This window comes from Podarcis liolepis (genome assembly GCF_965112155.1).
Source record: "Podarcis liolepis genome assembly, chromosome: 17".
Taxonomy (NCBI): Eukaryota; Metazoa; Chordata; class Lepidosauria; order Squamata; family Lacertidae; genus Podarcis; species Podarcis liolepis.
The window spans coordinates 28,471,295-28,492,297 of record NC_139571.1 but is presented as its reverse complement, the minus strand read 5'-3'; the positions used below and the strand labels follow the sequence as shown (position 1 = coordinate 28,492,297).

General features: G+C 41.6%; 1 protein-coding gene and 1 long non-coding RNA gene across 2 annotated transcripts in view; one reads left to right on the top strand and one right to left on the bottom strand.

Annotated features, from left to right (window-relative positions):
• The first annotated feature begins 5,207 nt into the window (after nucleotides 1–5,207).
• Nucleotides 5,208–10,653, top strand: LOC310696302. The gene is made up of 2 exons (XR_014520541.1): nucleotides 5,208–6,055; nucleotides 7,478–10,653. It is a non-coding gene; the product is annotated as an uncharacterized lncRNA (long non-coding RNA).
• UGCG (UDP-glucose ceramide glucosyltransferase) overlaps nucleotides 9,089–21,003 on the bottom strand; it is a 33,057-nt gene continuing 21,142 nt past the window's right edge. Inside the window, exons 5-9 of the mRNA XM_083481548.1 lie at nucleotides 20,884–20,996; nucleotides 19,392–19,570; nucleotides 16,995–17,081; nucleotides 13,689–13,878; nucleotides 9,089–11,672 (exon numbers count right to left, since the gene is read on the bottom strand). Coding sequence (XP_083337674.1) covers nucleotides 11,502–11,672; nucleotides 13,689–13,878; nucleotides 16,995–17,081; nucleotides 19,392–19,570; nucleotides 20,884–20,996 — 740 coding nt within the window. The 3' untranslated portion in view covers nucleotides 9,089–11,501. The remainder of the gene's footprint in view (nucleotides 11,673–13,688; nucleotides 13,879–16,994; nucleotides 17,082–19,391; nucleotides 19,571–20,883; nucleotides 20,997–21,003) is intronic.

The window sequence follows — 21,003 nt, the reverse complement described above, 5'->3', positions numbered from 1 at the left end:
CTTTGAGACTCCTTTGGGTAGTGACAAAGCGGGATATCAAATTCAAACTCTTCTTCTTCTGCCTGCCTCTTATCACTATGACCCTTCTACCCATCCTGAACCAGATCATCCCATTGTTTCTGAGCCCACACCCTTCAAGAACTTGCTCTTCATTAACTAGAAATTTCACAACCCCTCATTGCTCAGCTATTTCACCACCAAGGCTGTTCCCACCCAGTCCCTCAAGCCTTCTGCCCAGGAGATTGCTCCACACACCTTTTTTCCAAGATGCTTCACAGCCAAAGACAGTTGTGGGAGCTAATCTTGCCCCTCTTCCCTGTCCCCCTACCTCTAAATCATGCCTGTTGTGGGATCTTTGTGGGAAGCGCAAGCCAGTCTAACTAGAGAATATCACCCCCAACTTAGTCTTAACCGTATTAGGAGGGTGTCTAGAAACCCAAGGAAGTTAGGCTTGGCTTGTATAACCCTAAGTGAGCAAGCGAAGTCTGAAGGCTGCCTGGATGTTCTGAGCAGTAAGCAGAGAGATATTAAGCCATCTCTGCTTCAGTGTCAGGAATACCACCACCCAAAGAAACAGCCAGCCAGCAACCCAACAGTGACAATGCACCTTTAGGTCACGGTGGACACCTAAACTTAACTTCTTGTCTCTGTTCCTCCTTCCTCGGGCCAGGTAAAGAGAGAACGCCACCCTCCTCACTTCTGTCTGCCTTACTTCATGAATCTCACCCAACTACAGAGATCCTGACAACTGCAACTCTGCTATTTGTATCTGAGCTTGTTTATGTTATTTCCATTAATAAGTGTGTTTTCTGTTCACTTTCCCCTAATAGGCACATTTCTTGGCAGGAGAAGTGTGCTGCAAAATTCAGAAAAGTGTGAATTTCAAAGCATAACTGTGTTGGGGTGTCTTTTTTTACTCAGTGGTTCTGGAGAACAGATTCTGCTTGTCCATTTCCCTTTCTATCTCTATGGGAGAAATTTTACTATCTCTATGGGAGAAAATTTACAAAATGAGACTGAAGTGTCACTGAAGTCGCCTGTCTTGTCCTAGCTATGGCAGCAGCTTTATTTCTGCACATGGCCAGCTAAGCAAAGTTCCACAAAAAGGTAACAACATCTGGCCTATGAGATTGCCAGTGAACTTTTCCGAGAGTCTTTCTTAAAAGCGGACAGCTCCATTTGGTCCTGTGGTCTCCCAGAGGAAATAAGACATTAATAATGTTCCAGCCTACCGATTAAATCCCTTAACTTGCCAGGAGCCTTCACACTTCCGCCTCCAAGAATAAGTAGAGCAGCAGTGGCTGCTGCCGTCGCCACAGGATCCAAAGTTAAATTGTTACAACTCCAGATCTGAAGGGCATCGCCAGAGGCATCAGCTGCAAAGGGGAACGGTGGCATTGGCTCTGCTGCCTGCCTTTTCCCAGCTGCCTCCCCAAGGCAACACAGATTTCACAGCAAAAGCAGATTTCTGCTTCAGCTGCTAGCTCAGCTGTGGAAACCAGGAAAGGAAGGAAATGCAGAATGAGGAGTCAGAAGGGGCAAGGCGGGTAAGTGTCTGGAGAAACAAAGAACACAGCAGGAAAAAGGGCTAACACGATGGGTTGGAGTCTTTCAAACCTATGGATGGGCTCATGTATGCACATCACTTGATTGCAGGTGCATGCACATCTACATGTAATTGGTATAATTAACAAAAGGGATGCGGGTGGCGCTGTGGTCTAAACCACAGAGCCTCTTGGGCTTCCTGATCAGAAGGTCGGCAGTTCGAATCCCCACAACGGGGTGAGCTCCCGTTGCTCTGTCCCAGCTCCTGCCAACCTAGCAGTTTGAAAGCACGCCAGTGCAAGTGGATAAACAGGTACCGCTGTGGCAGGAAGCTAAACGGCATTTCCATGTGCTTTGGGTTTCTGTCACAGTGTCCCGTTGCACCAGAAACGGTTTAGTCATGCTGGCCACGTGACCCGGAAAGCTGTCCGTGGACAAACGCCGGCTCCCTCGGCCTCAGATGAGCATCGCAACCCCATAGTTACCTTTGACTGGACTTAACCATCCAGGGGTCCTTTACCTTTTTTACCTATAATTAATATTTGGATCGCTAACCTCTGCATGTGTGGACAGATGCAACTGGAAAACCGTGCACAATGTGTTTTATTTACTTACTTATTGAGATGTTTCTGGATTGTCTTTCAGGATCAACCCCTCTCAAGGCAGCTCACATATTTAAACACAGTCTATAACAAACTTTAAATCATAAAAAAGCACAGACTTAAAAATATGCACTTATACAGTCCTTTTAAAAAAAGAAAGAAAGCAAAAAGGTGCCCATATTCACTATGAAGTTGTTACGGTAAGTGCCACACTTTTAACGTTGGGGGGTGGGGTGGGGAAGGTGACAATACTACATACTCTTGAGTACCCCCAGAAAAAAGCACTGCACCTCTAAAAATGTATATAGTCACAGGAGCAGGTTAAAAAAAAAAAGAGCGAGAAGAGTATCAGCAGAATCAAATAGTACCATTAAGAGAACATGAAAGATCTGCTTGCGATGTTATATGGGTGACGGCCTACCCACACATGAGTTTGTCAGGAAATAAAAGAGTGTGTGTGTGTTTATGGGTCAGGTGATGCTACTAAATTTGGGGCGCAGGCTTCCACACCACACAAATCATCAAGGTATGAGGCAGAAGCCATTTCAGTATTTACATTATAGGAGAGAACATTAGGGGGCTCTTAATGAAAGCCACGGGACACGGGTGGCGCTGTGGTCTAAACTACAGAGCCTAGGACTTGCTGATCAGAAGGTCGGCGGTTTGAATCCCCGCGATGGGGTGAGCTCCCATTGCTCAGTCCCTGCTCCTGCCAACCTAGCAGTTCGAAAGCACGTCAAAGTGCAAGTAGATAAATAGGTACCGCTCCGGTGGGAAGGTAAACAGCATTTCTGTGCACTGCTCTGGTTCGCCAGAAGCGGCTTAGTCATACTGGCCACATGACCCGGAAGCTGTACACCGGCTCCCTTGGCCAATAAAGCAAGATGAGTGCCGCAACCCCAGAGTCGGCCATGACTGGACCTAATGGTCAGGGGCCTTTTACCTTTACCTTTAATGAAAGCCACAAGCCCTACTTACCCAACTCCCCCTCTCCAATTTCAGTCAAATCATACCTTCCCTTGTAGTGTTCTAAAAATGCTGGCTAAGTTGGCCATCCCTGTAGTATCCCATGGGAATTCCTCACTTTGTGAGGAAAACCTTACAATGGATTTGCCCTAATCTCGGGAAGTTGTATTTATTTATGAACAACGGAAAGGCAACTGAGCCTAGCAGCTAGAACTTGCTAACCAGGCAAGACTAAGGTTCCCAGCAGTTCCCCCCTGAGGTATGAAGGAAACCACACTCAAGAGAAGAGAGGGGAGTAATAAATGTATTAACAACAACACATCAGGTATGTCTCCTAAAGAGACTGCAATCAGAAAAGTTAAGTCCCCTCTGCTCCACTTGTCTACAGTGGATCTTCCCAGGGAACTCTGATCATTGTAGCTTTGTGAGGGGAAGCAAAAAACACGGAATTTGGGGAAGGGATATGGCCAACCCAGACTTCTTTGCTGCACAGCAAAGGGGCATTTCCCCCTACCTGCCCCCTTAATCTTCCGCCTTGATCAGGACATTTGGGTTACAGATACAGTGCTGGGTGTGCTGCTCTGTCAAGTCTCCCTGCTGCTGGCCAGAGGTTATTATTGCAGCATTAGACTTTTTACAGGGCAAACTGCTGGCAATAAGGCAACCTGCACATCTGTCATCACCACTCAGAAGCCAGTCCCACTCTGTTCAATTGGGCTTTTGCCCAGAAAAGCATGCGCAGGACTCTATAACCTAGGTATGTCATCTAACAGTTAAAACGAACACTCAACATTTTCCCAGGAATGTCAAGCTTTCTAGCTCCATCCTCCCTGCAGCTCAGGCTCCCTTTAGTCAAAGAGCCTATTGTGGCTTGCCATTATGAGCGAGCCCTTTCAGATAGCATCGTTTCTGAAGTCTGTGTTCTCAGTTACCTAAGATTCTTTTTGTGGCTACAACAAAGGCATATTGGAAGTGAACGATTAATATTCAGGCTCTCAATTCCTTTTCGTTTCATGCACTGAAAGCTGGAGCCTTAAGGTGCAGGAGCTGTAAATGCAACTGCTGGTAACCCTTCAATCGCCTTCCCATGGATCACTTTGCTTCACATACTGTACTTGCTAGTTATCAGTCATCTCTAAAGCCTGGCTAGCAGGATTGCCTGTATCACATGGAGAAATGATAAAAAGGTACATGGAAAAATGGTGTGGGGGGGGAGGGATAATGGTGCACATACGATGGTCGTGCTTTTGTAGTTCAATTTGTTCTTTTCTGGCTACAATCAATACACACGTTCTTCACCTTTGGTCCTGCCTCTTCTTTAAAGAAACAGGCATGGAAAGACTGTATAAATGGCCCTTCAGGCATCACAGGTTTAAGAAGGTTCTCATCTAACTGGAATGGGTTCAGAGGAGGGCAACAGAGATGGCCAGCAATATGGAAAACAAGGAAAGGCTGGAGGAACTGGGCATGTTCAGCTTTGGGAAGACTGGGCAAGGAGGGGATAGCATTCTTTCAAATACCTGAGAGCTGCCATGTAGCAGAGGGCAGAGACTGGCTTGTTGCTGCCTCAAAGGTATGGGGTTAGCTCTCCATGGGTTTAAGTCACTGGAGGTTAGATTCCAGTTAAATAGGAGATGTTTGTGTTTGGCAATGGAACCAATTGCCTAGAGGGTTGGTAGGCTCTCTTTCACTGGAGACGAAAGAAAGGGGAGCCTATACCCCTCCAGCATCATAGCTAGCATGATCAGAAGCAAGAGTGCACTGGAGAGCCAGTGTGGTGTAGTGGTTAAGAGCGGTAGTCCCGTAATCTGGGGAACCGGGTTCGCGTCTCCGCTCCTCCACATGCAGCTGCTAGGTGACCTTGGGCTAGTCACACTTTGAAGTCTCTCAGCCCCACTCACCTCACAGAGTGTTTGTTGTGAGGGAGGAAGGGAAAGGAGAATGTTAGCCGCTTTGTGACTCCTTAGGGTAGTGATAAAGTGGGATATCAAATCCAAACTCCTCCTCCTCTTCTTCTTCTTCTTCTTCTTCTTCTTCTTCTTCTTCTTCTTCTTCTTCTTCTTCTTCTTCTGGCTTCCCATAGGCCAGCCACTGTGGACTAGACGAGCCTTTGGTCTGATCAAGCAGAGATCTTTTAATGGTCTGCATCTTCTGAGGGGTTTTCTCTCTCGATTTATAGCATTAAAAAGAGGCAATGTCGGGGGAAACAACTGTGCAAAGCCAGGAACTTTTAAACAAAATTTTGTTTACACAGTGGTTACTCTCCCTTACAGGTCCCTGCTCACCCAATAGTTCATAGCTTCCTTAGCTCGGGGCAGGGTGGACGGGGAGAGAATGTCACTGAAAGCTTTCAGAGAAAGAAAATAATGCGTCTCAACAGCTGGCAGTCATAAGAGCCAGATGTGATGCATAAACTCACATTCTCTAGAAAGAGGAAAAACCAGGAAGGGTTAAACTTTCCCCAGAAGTCATTTAAGTCGCCTCAGAATTCGTTATCATTTAAAAGCCATTAAGAAGAATGTTTTAAACACAACTGAAAGCTTCCAGTATCCAGAACAGTATCTTGTTTCCCTTTAAAACTTGAAGGAAAAAATTATCCCGACAGCTCTTACTGCATGTTTCCAATAAAGCGTAGCTGGCTTGCTGAATGCCCAAAATAATGACAGTCTGACTTCTATAATGCAGCCGTTCACTAGCTAGATCTAAGAACGGACACAGAAGGCCTCATTGTTATAGGCAGAATGTAACTTGGACAGATGTTAGGAGGGCTATTGTGTAAACGAAAAGCCCTACAGTACTTTAAGAGACTAGCAAATTGTATTATGGACTAGAGTCATGAAAAAGCAAGTAAGGTGGGACAAAGCTTTTAGCAGGGGAGTTTTGCAAAGAGACAGACAGCCAATATCCAGAAGTGCTTAAGATCTCTCTTTTTCATGGCACCAGTCATATGATAATAGGTGCACAGGTTCCCTGTTTTTCTTTCACTAACAGGTGAAATGATTTTGTATGCTTTCAGGCCATGGATGTGGATTTCTCCAAGTTGCGTCCGGCTTTATGGCCAGGGTTCTGGTCAGTCTTCACCCTGTTTCAAATTGAAAGGAAATACCAAAGATACGACGTTTTCTTTACCTATTCCATAAGCCCTCCAAAACAACTATTGTCCTATGTCGGTTTGAATTTTGTTACTGTTCCCTATTGTTTGTAATTTGTTTTATCGCTTTCATACATTATCTGGTTTCATTACTGGTCACCAGCTTTAAGTTGCAAAGCCCTCTATGTGCTTCATAGAGACACTGGGCTCAGATCCAAACCAAGAGTGTTCTGCTCTCAGCCTTGACCTGCCAATTTACATTGAAGGCCAGCCAACCCTCTGGAGCAGCCCTGCAAGACGCAAAAGGGTCCTCATAAGGAAGCACTTTCCACTCAGGCACATCAAGGTTGTATCCCAACTATATTACTGGATCCCAGCGTTGCCTCTCCTTGGCATCCTCCCAGAAACAAGTGCAAACTTTTAATTAGGTGGGCTTTTGATGCTGGGATAGCATGAAGTTGTCCCAACTGCAGCATGGCTTTTTACGGCTGCAGATTGAAGACAAGGGTCCTTGATGTACCAGGCTTTACAATATAGTAAAGGTAAAGGGACCCCTGACCATTAAGTCCAGTTGTGGCTGACTCTGGGGTTGCGGCGCTCATCTCACTTTATTGGCCAAAACCTGGAAGTAACCCGTTCCGATACTTCTGGGTTCAGTGCAGTGCGCAACCCGAAAACGCGTAACCTGAAGTATCTGTAACCCAAGGTACCACTGTACACAACTTTTAGAAGACATCTGAAGTCAGCCCTGTATGGGGAAGTTTTTAATGTCTGACGTTTTATTATGTTTTTATATGTGCTGAATGAGACCCATAGTGGCTAGGGAAATCCAGCCAGGTGGGTGGGGTATTCTTATTCTTATCAGCATCATCATCACCATTCCCTGTCTTCCTCCCTGGTACTCTCCCCTACCCTCAATTTGCTCCAAAGGGTTGGAGGATTCCAACAGAACAGATTTTGAGGGTGCACAGGGAAGAGAGAGAAAGGGGAAGTCCCGTTGCTTGGGTGCAACTCTTATGAGTGCAGTGCTAGGTATAATGCACTTTAATAGATTTGCTTTGCTGCCATGAGTTGCAGCAGGCAACACCATTTCCAGCATCTGCACCAGAAGCATGTCTATCCAATATGTTGCAACGCGGCATTTGATGTCTTTCACAAACACAATGCTGACTAGTCAGCATGAAGCAACTGTTAAGGAAGACAAGCCACTTAGCTGAAGGAAATTCCATCCTCTGTGCTGATGTGCGAATGTAAGTCCAGGCTGATGGAACAGAGCATGCCTTTTGTTAAAACTGTGTGTGCCCTTTCAACACGGATCAGGCCTTCTAGGCTCAGCCCCATCAGCCTCTATGAGGAGTTTTAAAATAAACAACCCTTCTCAACTGCAATAGCAATTTCAAATGTTAAAATACAATGGTGTGACTAAAGCCAAAATTGATCTGAGAGTGAAAAGCTACTGAATTATATTTCATTTCTTTTTCAAAAGCTAGTGAACTGTCGTTCATTTTATATCTTTCCCAGTCACCTTTCTCCCTAGCATAGCTCCATAAAAGGAAGATGACTGGATATTCAAATACCAATTCAACCACAGCAGTCATTGAGTGGCTTTAAGCAAGGTGTCATCGTACTTTATTTAGAAATTACCTAACAGGTCTCTAGGTGCTGTGTACAACCAAAAATTAACAAAAACTACAGGGCCCTGCCGGCAGGCTTACACTCTTCTCTTTGTGGCAAATCTTAGTAGAATGTTCTGCACCCTCCTCAAACCACCACCACCCTTTAAAGATAACCATATGTTCTTCAGCCCTTATCTCTGCATCATGGACTTGTAAAGATAATACATGTTTGCTCCTTTGAAACCTCAGTTATGCTGCTACTTCCTTGAGATGCAACAACATAAAACCCCACAGCATTTCACCTGATGCTTAAATCAGAACGTAGATAAATGCCAAACTAAGGAAGGGCACAGAATTAGAACAGGAGCTTGCACAAACGCAAACAAGCAATTGAAAAAGGTACAATCGTGAAAAATATCCACTATGAATCCCAATTAAGTGCAGATATATATTTAAATATAACAAATTAAATTAAATAATTGAAGGTTTGCCCATTGAAATACATCTCCCAGACAAGGTATTCAAGTGTTAGTATGGTGTAAGATGATCAAACCTATCCATTCGTAAGGAAATCAGCCCTGAGTGCTCACTGGAAGGACAGATCCTGAAGCTGAGGCTCCAATACTTTGGCCACCTCATGAGAAGAGAAGACTCCCTGGAGAAGACCCTGATATTGGGAAAGATGGAGGGCACAAGGAGAAGGGGATGACAGAGGACGAGATGGTTGGACAGTGTTCTCGAAACTACCAGCATGAGTTTGACCAAGCTGCGGGAGGCAGTGGAAGACAGGAGTGCCTGGCGTGCTCTGGTCCATGGGGTCATGAAGAGTCGGACACAACTAAACAACTGAACAACATGGTGTAAGAACAATAAATCATGTTTCTGTAGCAAAGCTACAGGGGTCCACCCATTCTGCAGCTGAGATGGGAAACAAGTGTATTCAGTGAAACTCCCAGAGTGCAAGGTGCTTGTAGTGACGTATTTACAGGTTTCCAGCTTGTTGGGCTTCTAAGGAACTTTGAAGTTTTAGAGACAAACTCCTTGTGAATGGATATTAAAAACCCTAATTTGATATCAGAAAATGTAATTATCCGGAGTGCATTTTACAGAACAATGTAAATGATACAAGATTGGCAGGGGGGGGGGAGAGAGACACTAGGTTTTGGTCTTCTAATGAAACAGTCACACACATGTTGTATATGAAATGCATTTAAAAGGATGTAATGGAGAGAGAGAAAGGCGATAAATAGATTTACTTTCTCAAAACATTTGATTGTATTCAAAATTTATTTTTAAACAAAAAACAAGACAATGATTTTAAATAAACATGGTATTCTTAACATGTTGACAGACAGTTTAAATTAGCCATTGTGAACCGTTGCTCTGTTCTGTCACAGTGCCATACTACAATATTTTCAAAGTATTTCCATTTCATAATCAACCCGGATTTCTTATATAAGAAATCAAGTTGTTCATCTGAGTGAAGCATCAGTTTCCTTTAATTATAAAGGTTTCACTAATGCAAACACACATATACACACACACACCTATTTGACACAATTCTTCATAGTGACAACACACACGCGCACACACACACACACTGAAGTCTGTCAGGCCTTTTTGGTTTTTCTGTTACACTGCTGACATGGTGATTAGCATCAAGCTAGACCAGCTAAGCTTCACTTTAGCAGTATAATGGATGGCATCAACCAAACTTCACACAAAATAACCCCACACAAACATTATAAGCAAAATTAATCAAGACAACAGTGATAAAACAATGAAGATGACAAAAACGCAACTTGAGTGGGTCATAACCAGACTAGTTTGCTGTGTGCAGCCTTCCTCGGGAATTTCTTCCCAATTCACATGTAAATAATGGAACACACATTAAAAAGCCTCTGTTTGTGGAAATAAGATGCCCTTCAAAACATATTCTGTAATGTCATAAGGCAAATAAAGAGAATGCAGGATGAAAGGTTTTGGTCTAGGGAATGTTTCATAGGATCTGTCTACACACAAACATGCGCGTTCACACACGCACATTATTATATTACACGGTGTGTGTACAGGACAATTAAATGGACTGGCTCAGTAAACTGGAAAAAATGTACTTCTATAAATGCTCAGAGTTATTGCTAATATGCTACAGAGTAAGCTCTTTGTCACAGAAGTACCAAAACTTAGGATTTAAAGCTGCCATACTGGAATACACGTACTTTTATGGTGACAGCATGCCATGCCCATTTGGAGGAAAAAGCAACATAAATACGGTTATAAAAAGAAAACAAAGGCTTATGTTGTGCCCCTCTCCATTTTGCTTTGCAACCAGAGTCTGTTTTAAACAAGTCCAGTTCACCACATTAACAGCTACCCCACAATGAAAAACAAGCCAACAGGAGGAAAGAGGGTAAGAGACAGCATGCATTTACAACTTGCTTATAACCTAGTCTTTTCAGTTGTTACAACTTGAATATAAAAAACCCAATTGAGAGACCAGATTAACTAAAGGAAGAAAAAAAGCCTAGAGCGGACCTAGTTTGATAGTTAAAGCTTACCATTCCATATCAGTAACAGCAAACTCATCTTGCATTTTAATATACTGACAAGTATCTATTGCAATCAGAGATTTAAGGATGACTAGTGTAAGAGAGAGACCTATGCCCACTTAAAAAAAGACACTAAATACCTGCATCATGAAATTACATTCTTAAGAAGACACAGTGTGTAAGAAAATAGCTCGTATGTGAAATGTTTCTGAAATGCATTCCCCCTCTCCCCATAACTATCAAACGTTCACTCACACACACAAAAAACACAAAAAACCCCACCCTTTTAAAAAAGTCAAAATGGGAATGAAGGAGATTAGCTTGGCTAATTACAGCACAGTGATTTAAAATGGTTCAAGACAGAACCGATTAGAGTTGGCCAAAAAATGCCCTCTAGGCATAGCTAACCATTAATTCATCCCACCCACAACATCAAACTCTGTCCACTTTTGGCTCATTGCGGCGAGACCAAAGTTGTTTAATATATATATCTATATACATACACACACATAGATACAAATTTCCAGCTTCAACTTGTAAGGCCTAGTTACCTATTTATACTTGCTCCGCAGCAACTACAAGAGGTAGGCATAGATCATCTAAAAGGCTTCTCTCCTTGTGCCCCGCCACTTGTGCTTCCCAAAGCTAACTGCACTTAAATAAAAATGCTGCTAGCCTTTCAGTGGATAAAATCCAGTGGCCAGAAGGCCCTTGGGGACAGAGTCATAGCTGCGCTCTTGCACAACTCCCTTTCATTTCCAGGGGACTAGTGTAGAACTTATTCCCAGTGGATTATGTCCTTTGATTAACAAAGAGTAGCTTTTACTATACTGAAGGATACTGTCTTTAGAACTTGCTGCAGAACATTCCCAAGAAAAATGAATCCTGAAACCAATTCTCTTGATTTGATTTTGTACATAAAAACAAGATACCATTTGGCCAAGACTACAGATGTACTTTTTCACAGATGCAAGTGCCATGCAAAATAAATTAAAGAACAGATATGAAAACATACAGGTAATAAAACTATTGAAGGTAGATTTTTTAAAAGCATTTTATATAAACATAATTTATAATACTTTCTTTTTTTCTCCTTTTTCTTTTCTCGAAATACACAGTCATAAAGCTGTGGCTATACATCCAGAATTTCCTCTGCTGTGCCCCCACAGCGTAATCTGTAGCGTCCTGTCCTCCAGCTAATAGTAGGATCCCACAAGGCCGATAGGAAAATGTATATCGTCATAGACTCTCTGATGAACCATGCTACTGCATAGTCAAGTTTTGAAAAACACAGAGCACCACCCTGGGGAATAGACAAAACAGATGTTCACATTTAGTGATGATGCCAACAACTAAAATAAATAATTATTTAATGAACATAACTTAATCAAAAATAACATTACTTTAACATAGAAAAACTTAAGCAATTGCTCTTTAGCTCTGCAACACTATGGTGCCACTATTCCATGCAAAACCCAAGCTAACACTTGAGAAACATAGGCTAGTTCACACATCACACTAAGCCAAACCACGGCACAGTGTGAACACATGGGCTCTGGAAGAGGAGACTACAATAATAGAATCACAGAACTGTAGAGTTGGAAGGGACCCAGAGGGTCATCTAGTGCAATGTAAGAATCTCAACTAAAGCATCCATGACAGATGGGCATCCAACCTCTGCTTAAAAATCAGAGACCACCACCTCCCGAGGGAGACCATTCCGCTGTCAAATAGCTATTACTATGAGAAGGTTCTTCCTGATGTTTAGTCAGAATCTCCTTTCTTTTAACTGGAATCCATTGGATCGGGTCCTAGCCTCCAGGGTGGAGAAAACAAGTTTGCTCCATCTTCCATGTGACAGCCCTTGAGATATCTGAAGATGCTATCATCTCTCTTCTCAGATTCCACTTTCCCAGGCCAAACATACCAAACTCCCTCAACCATTCCTCATAAGGTTTCCAGACCCTTGATTATCTTGCTTGTCCTCCTCTGCACACATTCCAGCTTGTCAATATCCTTCTTAAATTGTGGTGCCCAAAATTGGACACAGTGCTCCAGGTGTGGTCTGACCAAGTGAAAATAGAGTGGTACTATTAATTCCCTTAACACCACACTAAACACTAGACTTCTGTTGATGAAGCCTAGAATAGCAGTAGCTTTTTTCTGCATTATACCGTTGACTCATGTTAAGCCTGCTAGATTCTTTTCACATTTACTACTAGCAAGCCAGGTGTCCGTCCCCCCCATCCTATATTGGACACACTGTCTTCCCTGGCCATTCTACTGCCACACTGCTATGGCATGGCTTATTATGCTGTCTGAACTTGTCTGCCAGACAAACTATATGTCGTAACCCATACGATAAATTTTGGCTACATATTGTTACTCTGGAGAACAGTAAACCATGAGCTTAAATTTGGATGACACACAACGGCATCAGCACAGCAACACAACGGCAGCGGAGGATAGCAGCCGCAATCTTCTCTCCCAGATCCCACACACTGACATGTTTGCAGTAAGCTATGGTTTGACTGAGCATGACATGCAAATCAGGCTAAACTCAATTTGATAAGGAATCTTTCCAAGGGCATACATGCATTTCATAATTGATGCTTACTGATTCTCCTTAGGAATAAACTATTGGTTTTTCTAGTTCAGAACTGTTCACTCTGAGTTGAGAAGGTCTTCAAAATGCTAAATACTAGTCTTTCAATCCTGCTACCAGAGATTCCTCTCAACTGGTGATAAAAACAACTGGATTTGGGACCTTCTGCATGTATTCAGAAGTAGCAGGACTATGGCTACTCAGGAGCAGCTAATCCTTCTATTGTTAGCTGAAGGTGAAGACAACAGGTGCCTGTGCAGTTTTTCTAGTCAAGTAATATATAAAGCAGAGAGAAAGTAGCTGAAGAAGACATGAAGCTTCACAAAATTGTGTCAGAACTAACATCCCAGAGGGGTATTGGCATAGTTGAAGCAGGTATTATGCTTTCAACATTGTTTCAGTGAGGCCTGCCAGCAAATTAATTTATCACTCTTGAAGTTTAAATATACTCTTGCCTGTCTAATGAGCATACCGTTTGGTCAGCCAGCCAATTCATTCAGTGAAAGCATTAATTACATAAGAGGCTGTCAGTGCAGTTTCCTCCAAGTGATGTCAGACTACAGCTCTCATTACCTCTATACACAGCTATTTACAATACGTCTTCTAACCAGGATGAAAAAGTTCTAACACATTTTTTAAAAGTTACGTCAATGATTTTAGTTAATTTAGAACAGTACACATGTTAAATATAATGCTCTGATCAATACAACCTACCTGGACACCCCTGAGTTGAATGTAGTCAAATATAAACCATGCCAAACAGTGACACATAAAAAACACCATTATATCCCATCTGAACACATGGTGAACTGCCCATCCAATTATCAAGCTTGCAACAAAGCACTCCGATATCGGCTCACAGATTATTGTGGCTGGAACCATGTTGATCCGTAGCTTGGCCCATCTATAATTAAAAAGGGGGAAATGTATTTTAAACCTGACAATACTTGTCAAGTTATATTAACAAGATGCTATTTTATTTAAGATCATTTATAGAATGTGTTTCCATTGCAAATACCAAGGTTGTTAACAAAATAAAATCAACACAATGCAGCGATATACAAACATATCCAAAGTTCAGTAGTGTTGGTATGAATGATCAGTGCCCGGAAATGTCTGCGTGAGGAGTTAGGTTTTTACCAGCCAGCAGAACACCTGCACCTTATTTCCCCATTGCATTTCTGTGTTTGGGGACTGAAGGCAATAGCTAACCTAGTATTTGGCATGCACAACACACAAAAAATCTGGGATGTAGAGACAAGCCAGGGAAAATGCTGGTACAGACTGCTAAACAAGTGAAGGAAAAACAGCTGGAATTCTACCACTTTGAGCATACAAAGGAATCAATATGGAAGGAGAGTTACTCAAAAAGAATGAACATTGTCTTTTTGAATGCCAATGTTACCTAGGAGGAAGTGAGAATAATAATTGAAGAACCAACAGGAGACAAATGCCCTAGTTTTGTTTTGTTTAATAACTGTTAAAAAGGACTTAGGCTGCAATTATGCACACACTTTCTTGAGAAAAATTCCCACCGAACTCAGTGGGACTTGCTTTCAAGTTTATTTATTCTATTTCGAAGACTTCTCATAAAATAATTTATCCAGGAGGAGCATAAAAACCCACTATAATAAAAGCACAGTCAACATAAATACCCGAATGTAAAACTGGCACAATAAAGCCAGCAAACAATACTATATAGAAAGTACAAAGATAAAACGGCTCTCCACAGGATTTAACACAGCATCAAAAAGACGTTAATGCGGGTACCAGCCAAGCTTCTCTAGAGAGAGCATTTCAGAGTTGTAAGGCCATCATCAAAATGCCTTCTTTTTTGTGTCCATCCTCTGAGCTTCAGATTGAGAGAGGATACAGAAGGGTATCCTCTACAGGTAGGCACATACAGGAAGTGCGTACTTCCTGTATGCACTACAGGTAGGTACATACAGGAAGTACTAAGTTCCCACACAGTGCAGGGCTTTATAGGTCCAAACCGGCACATAAACTAGGCCCATAAACGAATCTGAAGCAAGCGCAGGAAAGAAAGGACCAGTGAGTTGCATTCATCGTGCCTGCTCACAGGTAACATGCTCACTGCCATATTTTGCACCAGCCGAAGTTTCATATAATACATTACAACAATCCAAGCCATTACCAAATCATGCATGGTGACAGGTATCCATCCCTAAATAGGCTTCAAGCCAGGATACTAGCCTAAAAATGAGGATACTTGAGCCTCTAATGACAATGATGGATATTTCAGAGAGGGTGCGACTCCTCCAGAAGAGGTTGAATCCCACTCATGCTGAGTGGGAAGCCCTTAATGTATCATGGGTGAAAGCATCATTATTAAGATGTGTTTTACTCCTAAGCAGCTGCATGACCCAAACACTTTCTCAAGGTAGACATTTATAAAACAGATGCTTTCCCCATTTTGTCTTTGAAAAGCCTCATCTCTTTTGAAAAAATAAGAGGATTGAGAAGAGTGTCCTTTAACTTATTTCTCTCTCTCTGGTTTAACCTGATTCATTTCTATACAGTGACATTTTGCAAGATGGCATAGGTATATATCCACGTTTTTCAAGTGAAAATACCATTCTGGCTATATAAGGACTGGCACTGTCTTTTAATCAGTGGTAAAAGAGGAAATGGTCATTATGATACAGCATAACTATCTACAAATCAGGTTAAAATGGATTAAGATAGATTCATTAGTGTTACATTAGGAAATAAAGGGAGAAAGAGGCGGGGGGGGGAATGGTGAGTGGGGGTGGGGTCGGGTGGTGGTGTTTCTATTTTACTTAATGTATGTGTGGGGTTTTGTGTCAGCGTTGCTTGTGCAGGTTCTCTTTACAAGACATCAAATGTATTTACCCAAGATCTAGTAAACTAAGAAAACTGATCACTTTGACAATGTCAATATTAAGAGTGTGGAACAAAAACAAGGTTACTACCACTCTGTGAATCATTGTAATAGATCAGGCAGGATAAACTATTTAGAATAGATGACACCACCATCTATCAATGCACTTAGTTGAAGAAGGCAGAGTTACCTCATCAAGAAATAAGTGATTTCCTCTGTTCTAATTCTTGAGAATTGTTTACAAAATAAACTAAACAAGGGCTCATTAATGAAACTGAATTGATTTATCATTAGTTTAATGACTGCTACAATTTTAATCACACTATATTGGAAAAGGTAGAAAAACCAGCAGGTTGGCAGTCAGAAATTGAAAACTGATCGTATTTATATGCCAATACCAAGCCTTCCCATACTCATGTAGCCATACCACCACTAATACATAATAGAAAAGTACTAACAGACTCAAGGTAACTCTGACCTATGCCCAAGTATAGAAAAATCTGCCAGGAAAAAGCTGAGGGGAATCTCCAAGACTAGCCCCATGCCCCAATACAAGTTGTTGGGAATCACAAGTGTAGAGAGCACTGTTGCACTCAGATCCTGTTTGTGGGCCTTCCCATAGCCATCTGGGGGACCACTGTGAGAAAAGGATTATGTCAGGCTTTTGACCTGAACCAGCAGAGTTCTTATGTGTGTGGTTTTTTTGGTGGGGTGACAACTGGGTGGCTGGGAGGGGCATCAATGGAAGAATTAAATAAACATAGCCAAGATCAGACACAAGTCTTTCCACATAAACACACATCCAAAATGGATTTTAAAAATGATGACTCAACGATGACTGAGATTGCTCAGGGAGCACAGAATGCTACCTTGTTTAGGAGGAGAAGCAGGAATGTGGGGCGGGGACAAGGAAGGGGCTACAACCTCGAAGTGAAGCACTCCATGCTGCAACAGTTGCTGCAGGGCCAAGTTTGTAATTACTTTGCGTTAATGTTTCAAGCAATCTCTTGTTCTATATTGCTTTTAATGCTAATTCCTGCATAAAACTTTGTGTGAAATAGTAAACTGGTATTTAGCACTGTTGCAGATTGGATCAAAACTATGATCTACAATTGAAGATACCAGAAAACGAAATAATAAAAAGTTCAAATTTTTACCTGATCATTCTGGATTGAAACTGGGAAATTGAATAGGAACCAGAGTTCTGCATTGCAACTTGTGTGGCCATTCCAAATTTCCAGCCCCTGAAAATAAATGCACACCAAGAATGTAACCAAGATAACAGGCAACAGTTCTTGTGACCATTTTACTTCTGTACACTTGTCAAGGACAAACACTAAATTCGTTTACTGAATACGTCTCTTAAATGTTTATTACAGCTGTTAACAGTGCTTCTGAATGTAGCTTATTACTCTACTACTAGGGGTATGCAAAGATCAGAAGATTCTACTTGTATCTCTAGTTTGGGGAAGCTGTCCAATTTGTTTTGCAGTTGCTATCTGTCTTTTCAATTCAACTTATTATTTGGGACAGAATTAGATCTGTTAAAGATGAATTTGTTCTCCTTCCCATTCACTATAATGGAGAATTTATAAAACAACTATAACTTTTCTTTTCACAGAAGCAGATATAGTTTGCAAGTGTAGCAGCCTCTCCAAAGCAGATTTAATCTACAAAGTTGTAAGCAGATACACCCAAGAGTTTTCTGGTGAGCTCAGTTCAAAGTGCTGGTGATGGAATTGGGTTTGGCCAGGGAACCAGATGATTCTCCTCCCCCACCCTGTGGGCCAAACTTGATAGGTGGGTGAAGCCACTCACTTGCCAGTCACCTGACTATTTTGAAATCAAACAGTGTTGGTAAATGCACAGCCTCACAAACTGCTTTTCAAAGCACTCTGCAAGTTTGCAATCGTCTCCGCAAGACCCAATAATTAGCTGATTGCAGTAGGTTTCGCAAGACCCAGCAAAGTGCTCTGCAAGACTCCATTGTGGAAGTCTTTATCAAGATGTGCTATTCAGCTGATTGTTCCAGTTACAGGTAGGTAGCCGTGTTGGTCTGCCATAGTCAAAATAAAAAAATTCCTTCCAGTAGCACCTTAAAGACCAACTAAGTTAGTTCTTGCTATGAGCTTTCGTGTGCATGCACACTTCTTCAGATACATGTGCATCTGAAGAACTGTGCATGCACACGAAAGCTCATACCAAGAACTAACTTAGTTGGTCTTTAAGGTGCTACTGGAAGGAATTTTTTTATTTCAGCTGATTGTTGAATGTTGTGAAACTAGTTTCAAAGCATTCTGCAAAACCAATCATCTGATTGTAGCGCCTTTCACATGGGCACTTTGCACATGGCCTGGTGGGCCAAATAAGGCCTGCAGGCCAGAGGTTTCCCACCTCTACTTTAAAGACATACAGTCATACCGTGGAAATCAAACAGAATCCATTCCAGAAGTCCATTCAACTTCCAAAACGTTCAGAAACCAAAGTGCGGCTTCTGATTGGCTGCAGGAAGCTCCTACAGCCAATCAGAAGCCCTGGAAGCCCCGTTGGATGTTTGGTTTCCAAAAGAACATTAGCGAACCAGAACAATCACTTCCAGGTTTGCAGCGTTCAGGAGCCAAAACGTCCAAGTTCCAGAGTGTTTGGGATCCAAGGTACGACTATATATTTTGAACTAAGTTAGAAGAAAGAGTACCTTCACCTATGTAAACTAGCCCATAGGTCAATATTAGCTTTGGAGGCTCCGATTATAGGGCTGACAGCAACATCAATTTAAGCTGGCAGGCAGAAGAGAGAAAGTCTTTTCAGCTCTTGTTCCTTGGTTACAGAACTCCCTCCCTGCCAAATTATGTGACCTCTTCTATACAACTGTTTAAATGGGCTTTAAAAACGCATTTGCTTGTTTGTCTTGAAGGTCTTAATTGCTGCTGGTTTTGAAACTGTTGATATGTTTAAATTATTTTTATATGAACCAACCAGACCATTTGCTACACTAGTCAAGAAGTTCATAGAATTATAGAATTGTAGAGTTGGAAGAGACCCAAGGGTTGTCTAGTCCAACCGCCTGCAATGCAGGAAACTCAGCTAAAGCATCCAGGACAGATGGCCAGAGGGTGAACTCTTTCTTATAAATAGGTTTAGAAGAATGGTTCACTAGCTTCACCGAACACAGAATCTTTATTTAAATAGCTTACAGATTAGTTTAATCAGTTTAGCATTATATTGATGTGAGTCAATTATTACTCATTCACTCCCTTTAACACTGGTAACTGTGCTCCATTGTACTACTTAGGCTTCAGAAGTCACTGGGTTGTATTCAAACAAATCATATTCAACAGTAGACCTGCTGAAATCAATGGCCAAGTTAATCACAGCTATTCATTTTAATGGGTCTACTCTTGAGAATGGATACAATCCAATAGGCATGAACCAATAACATGAAGGCTGTGGGTTATGGCTGGGCTTGACTACGTATGCAAAGAAATTTAAGCAAAGGATGCAGTCAGCTTGAAATAATGTACTCCAAGGAGAACTTTATCTGAATATCATCTTACCTGTCAGCTATCGCTTTGGCCATAAAGTAATCCTCAGCAATGTACTGCGCAAAAGCTATGAGTCCTCCAGCCTGGTCCAAGACATCTTTTCTCATCAAGCAAGACATTCCTGTTACACATTTGAAACCAGTTATATGGGCAGAAATATATGTCCTTGGATGGGAAGTGCCAAAATATACCTGTTAAAAGAAAAAGGCAGGGCTAAGTAATCATCTATGGTTCTCTCCTATCATGGCAGTAAGACTTGCATTCTTTGCTTACCAATCATTATGAATTCTAATCAGAGACAGATGCATAATTAGTCATCTTGAAATTCTGCAACTGTTTGTAAAGTTTTGTTCTGAAAAGAAACATCTTACCCTTATGCAACCATTTATAGCTATAGTAACATCTGCTGCAAGCACTGCAGGAATCCCAAATGCAACTTTCCTTACTCAGGAAATTTCCTTCTATGATCCATAAAGCTAGAGCATCAAAGATCTATCACATGCTAAAATCGCAGGTATAGATCTATGAAGGTCAACATTATTCAGACAGGATAGAAGCTGTAGCACCTGCTACAGTAGCCTGAGCAAAATTTCTAGAACAAGAGTTTTCTAGTAGAAAAAATGGAGAAGGATGACAAGGGATAAGATGAGGAAAAGAGGTATGACAGATAAGAGTTGGATGTAGACAAGGAAAGAAATGCCTCAAAATGTTTCTTTTCACTTAGTAACATTCATCTGAAATTACACTAAACAATACATTGTTTGACATAAAGTGTCAGGTCTGAAACAGGCTTTCCATGGCAAAAAGTGTTAAGACATAAAAGTTAGAACAGCAACACAAAAAGCAATGAAACATCAAATCAAGCAAGCAACAAATGCCCTGTGATTAGACCAGCAGCCGCTAAAGAAACTTTTGTTCCTTTACTGCTGCATGCCACTGCACATAAATTAAATCTAGTGTATTTGCCCCTGAGCAAAATCTCAGTCATGTCCGCAAATATAACAATTCACCTAAAGGAAATGTTACAGGCTTTGTTGTACTAACTACCAGTAGATCAGAATTCAAGAGTGTAGACTAATGGTCTCTCACCCCATATATTGCTTACACAAAAATACATGGCGCAGAAGAACTAAACAAAAGACATGTGGACAAGAGAAAAAAGACAAATTCTAATGGATTTCTCACTTAAATGTCATTTGAAAGCCCAGATGAAAGGGCTGCTGCTATTATCCTTTTCTATATGGAATTGTAAGCAATAAAACATTTCAATGTGTTTATTCTTCAACGATAACAAGTAATCTGGAATTTGTTGGAATTTGGATTGCAATAGAAGTGAAAGACCAAAAACCTGTTATTAGTCATGCACATTTTTCCTACTCAAATAGCAGTGCTTCTTCTATACTTTTTGAGCTTGAAAATGTGACTAACTCATGGAAATTAAGTATATAAAATAGGAGGAGTGGAACAATTTGGAAAGAAATGAAGAGGACAAAAAGAAACTCACCTGTTCTAGAGTGGCAGCAAAGCCCTGTCTATCTGCAACATAGGGCAGGCCATGGACCAGTCCAACTTTTTCAGTCATTTGATTGGCCATATCAGTTAGTGTATCTGGCGTTACTAAAAA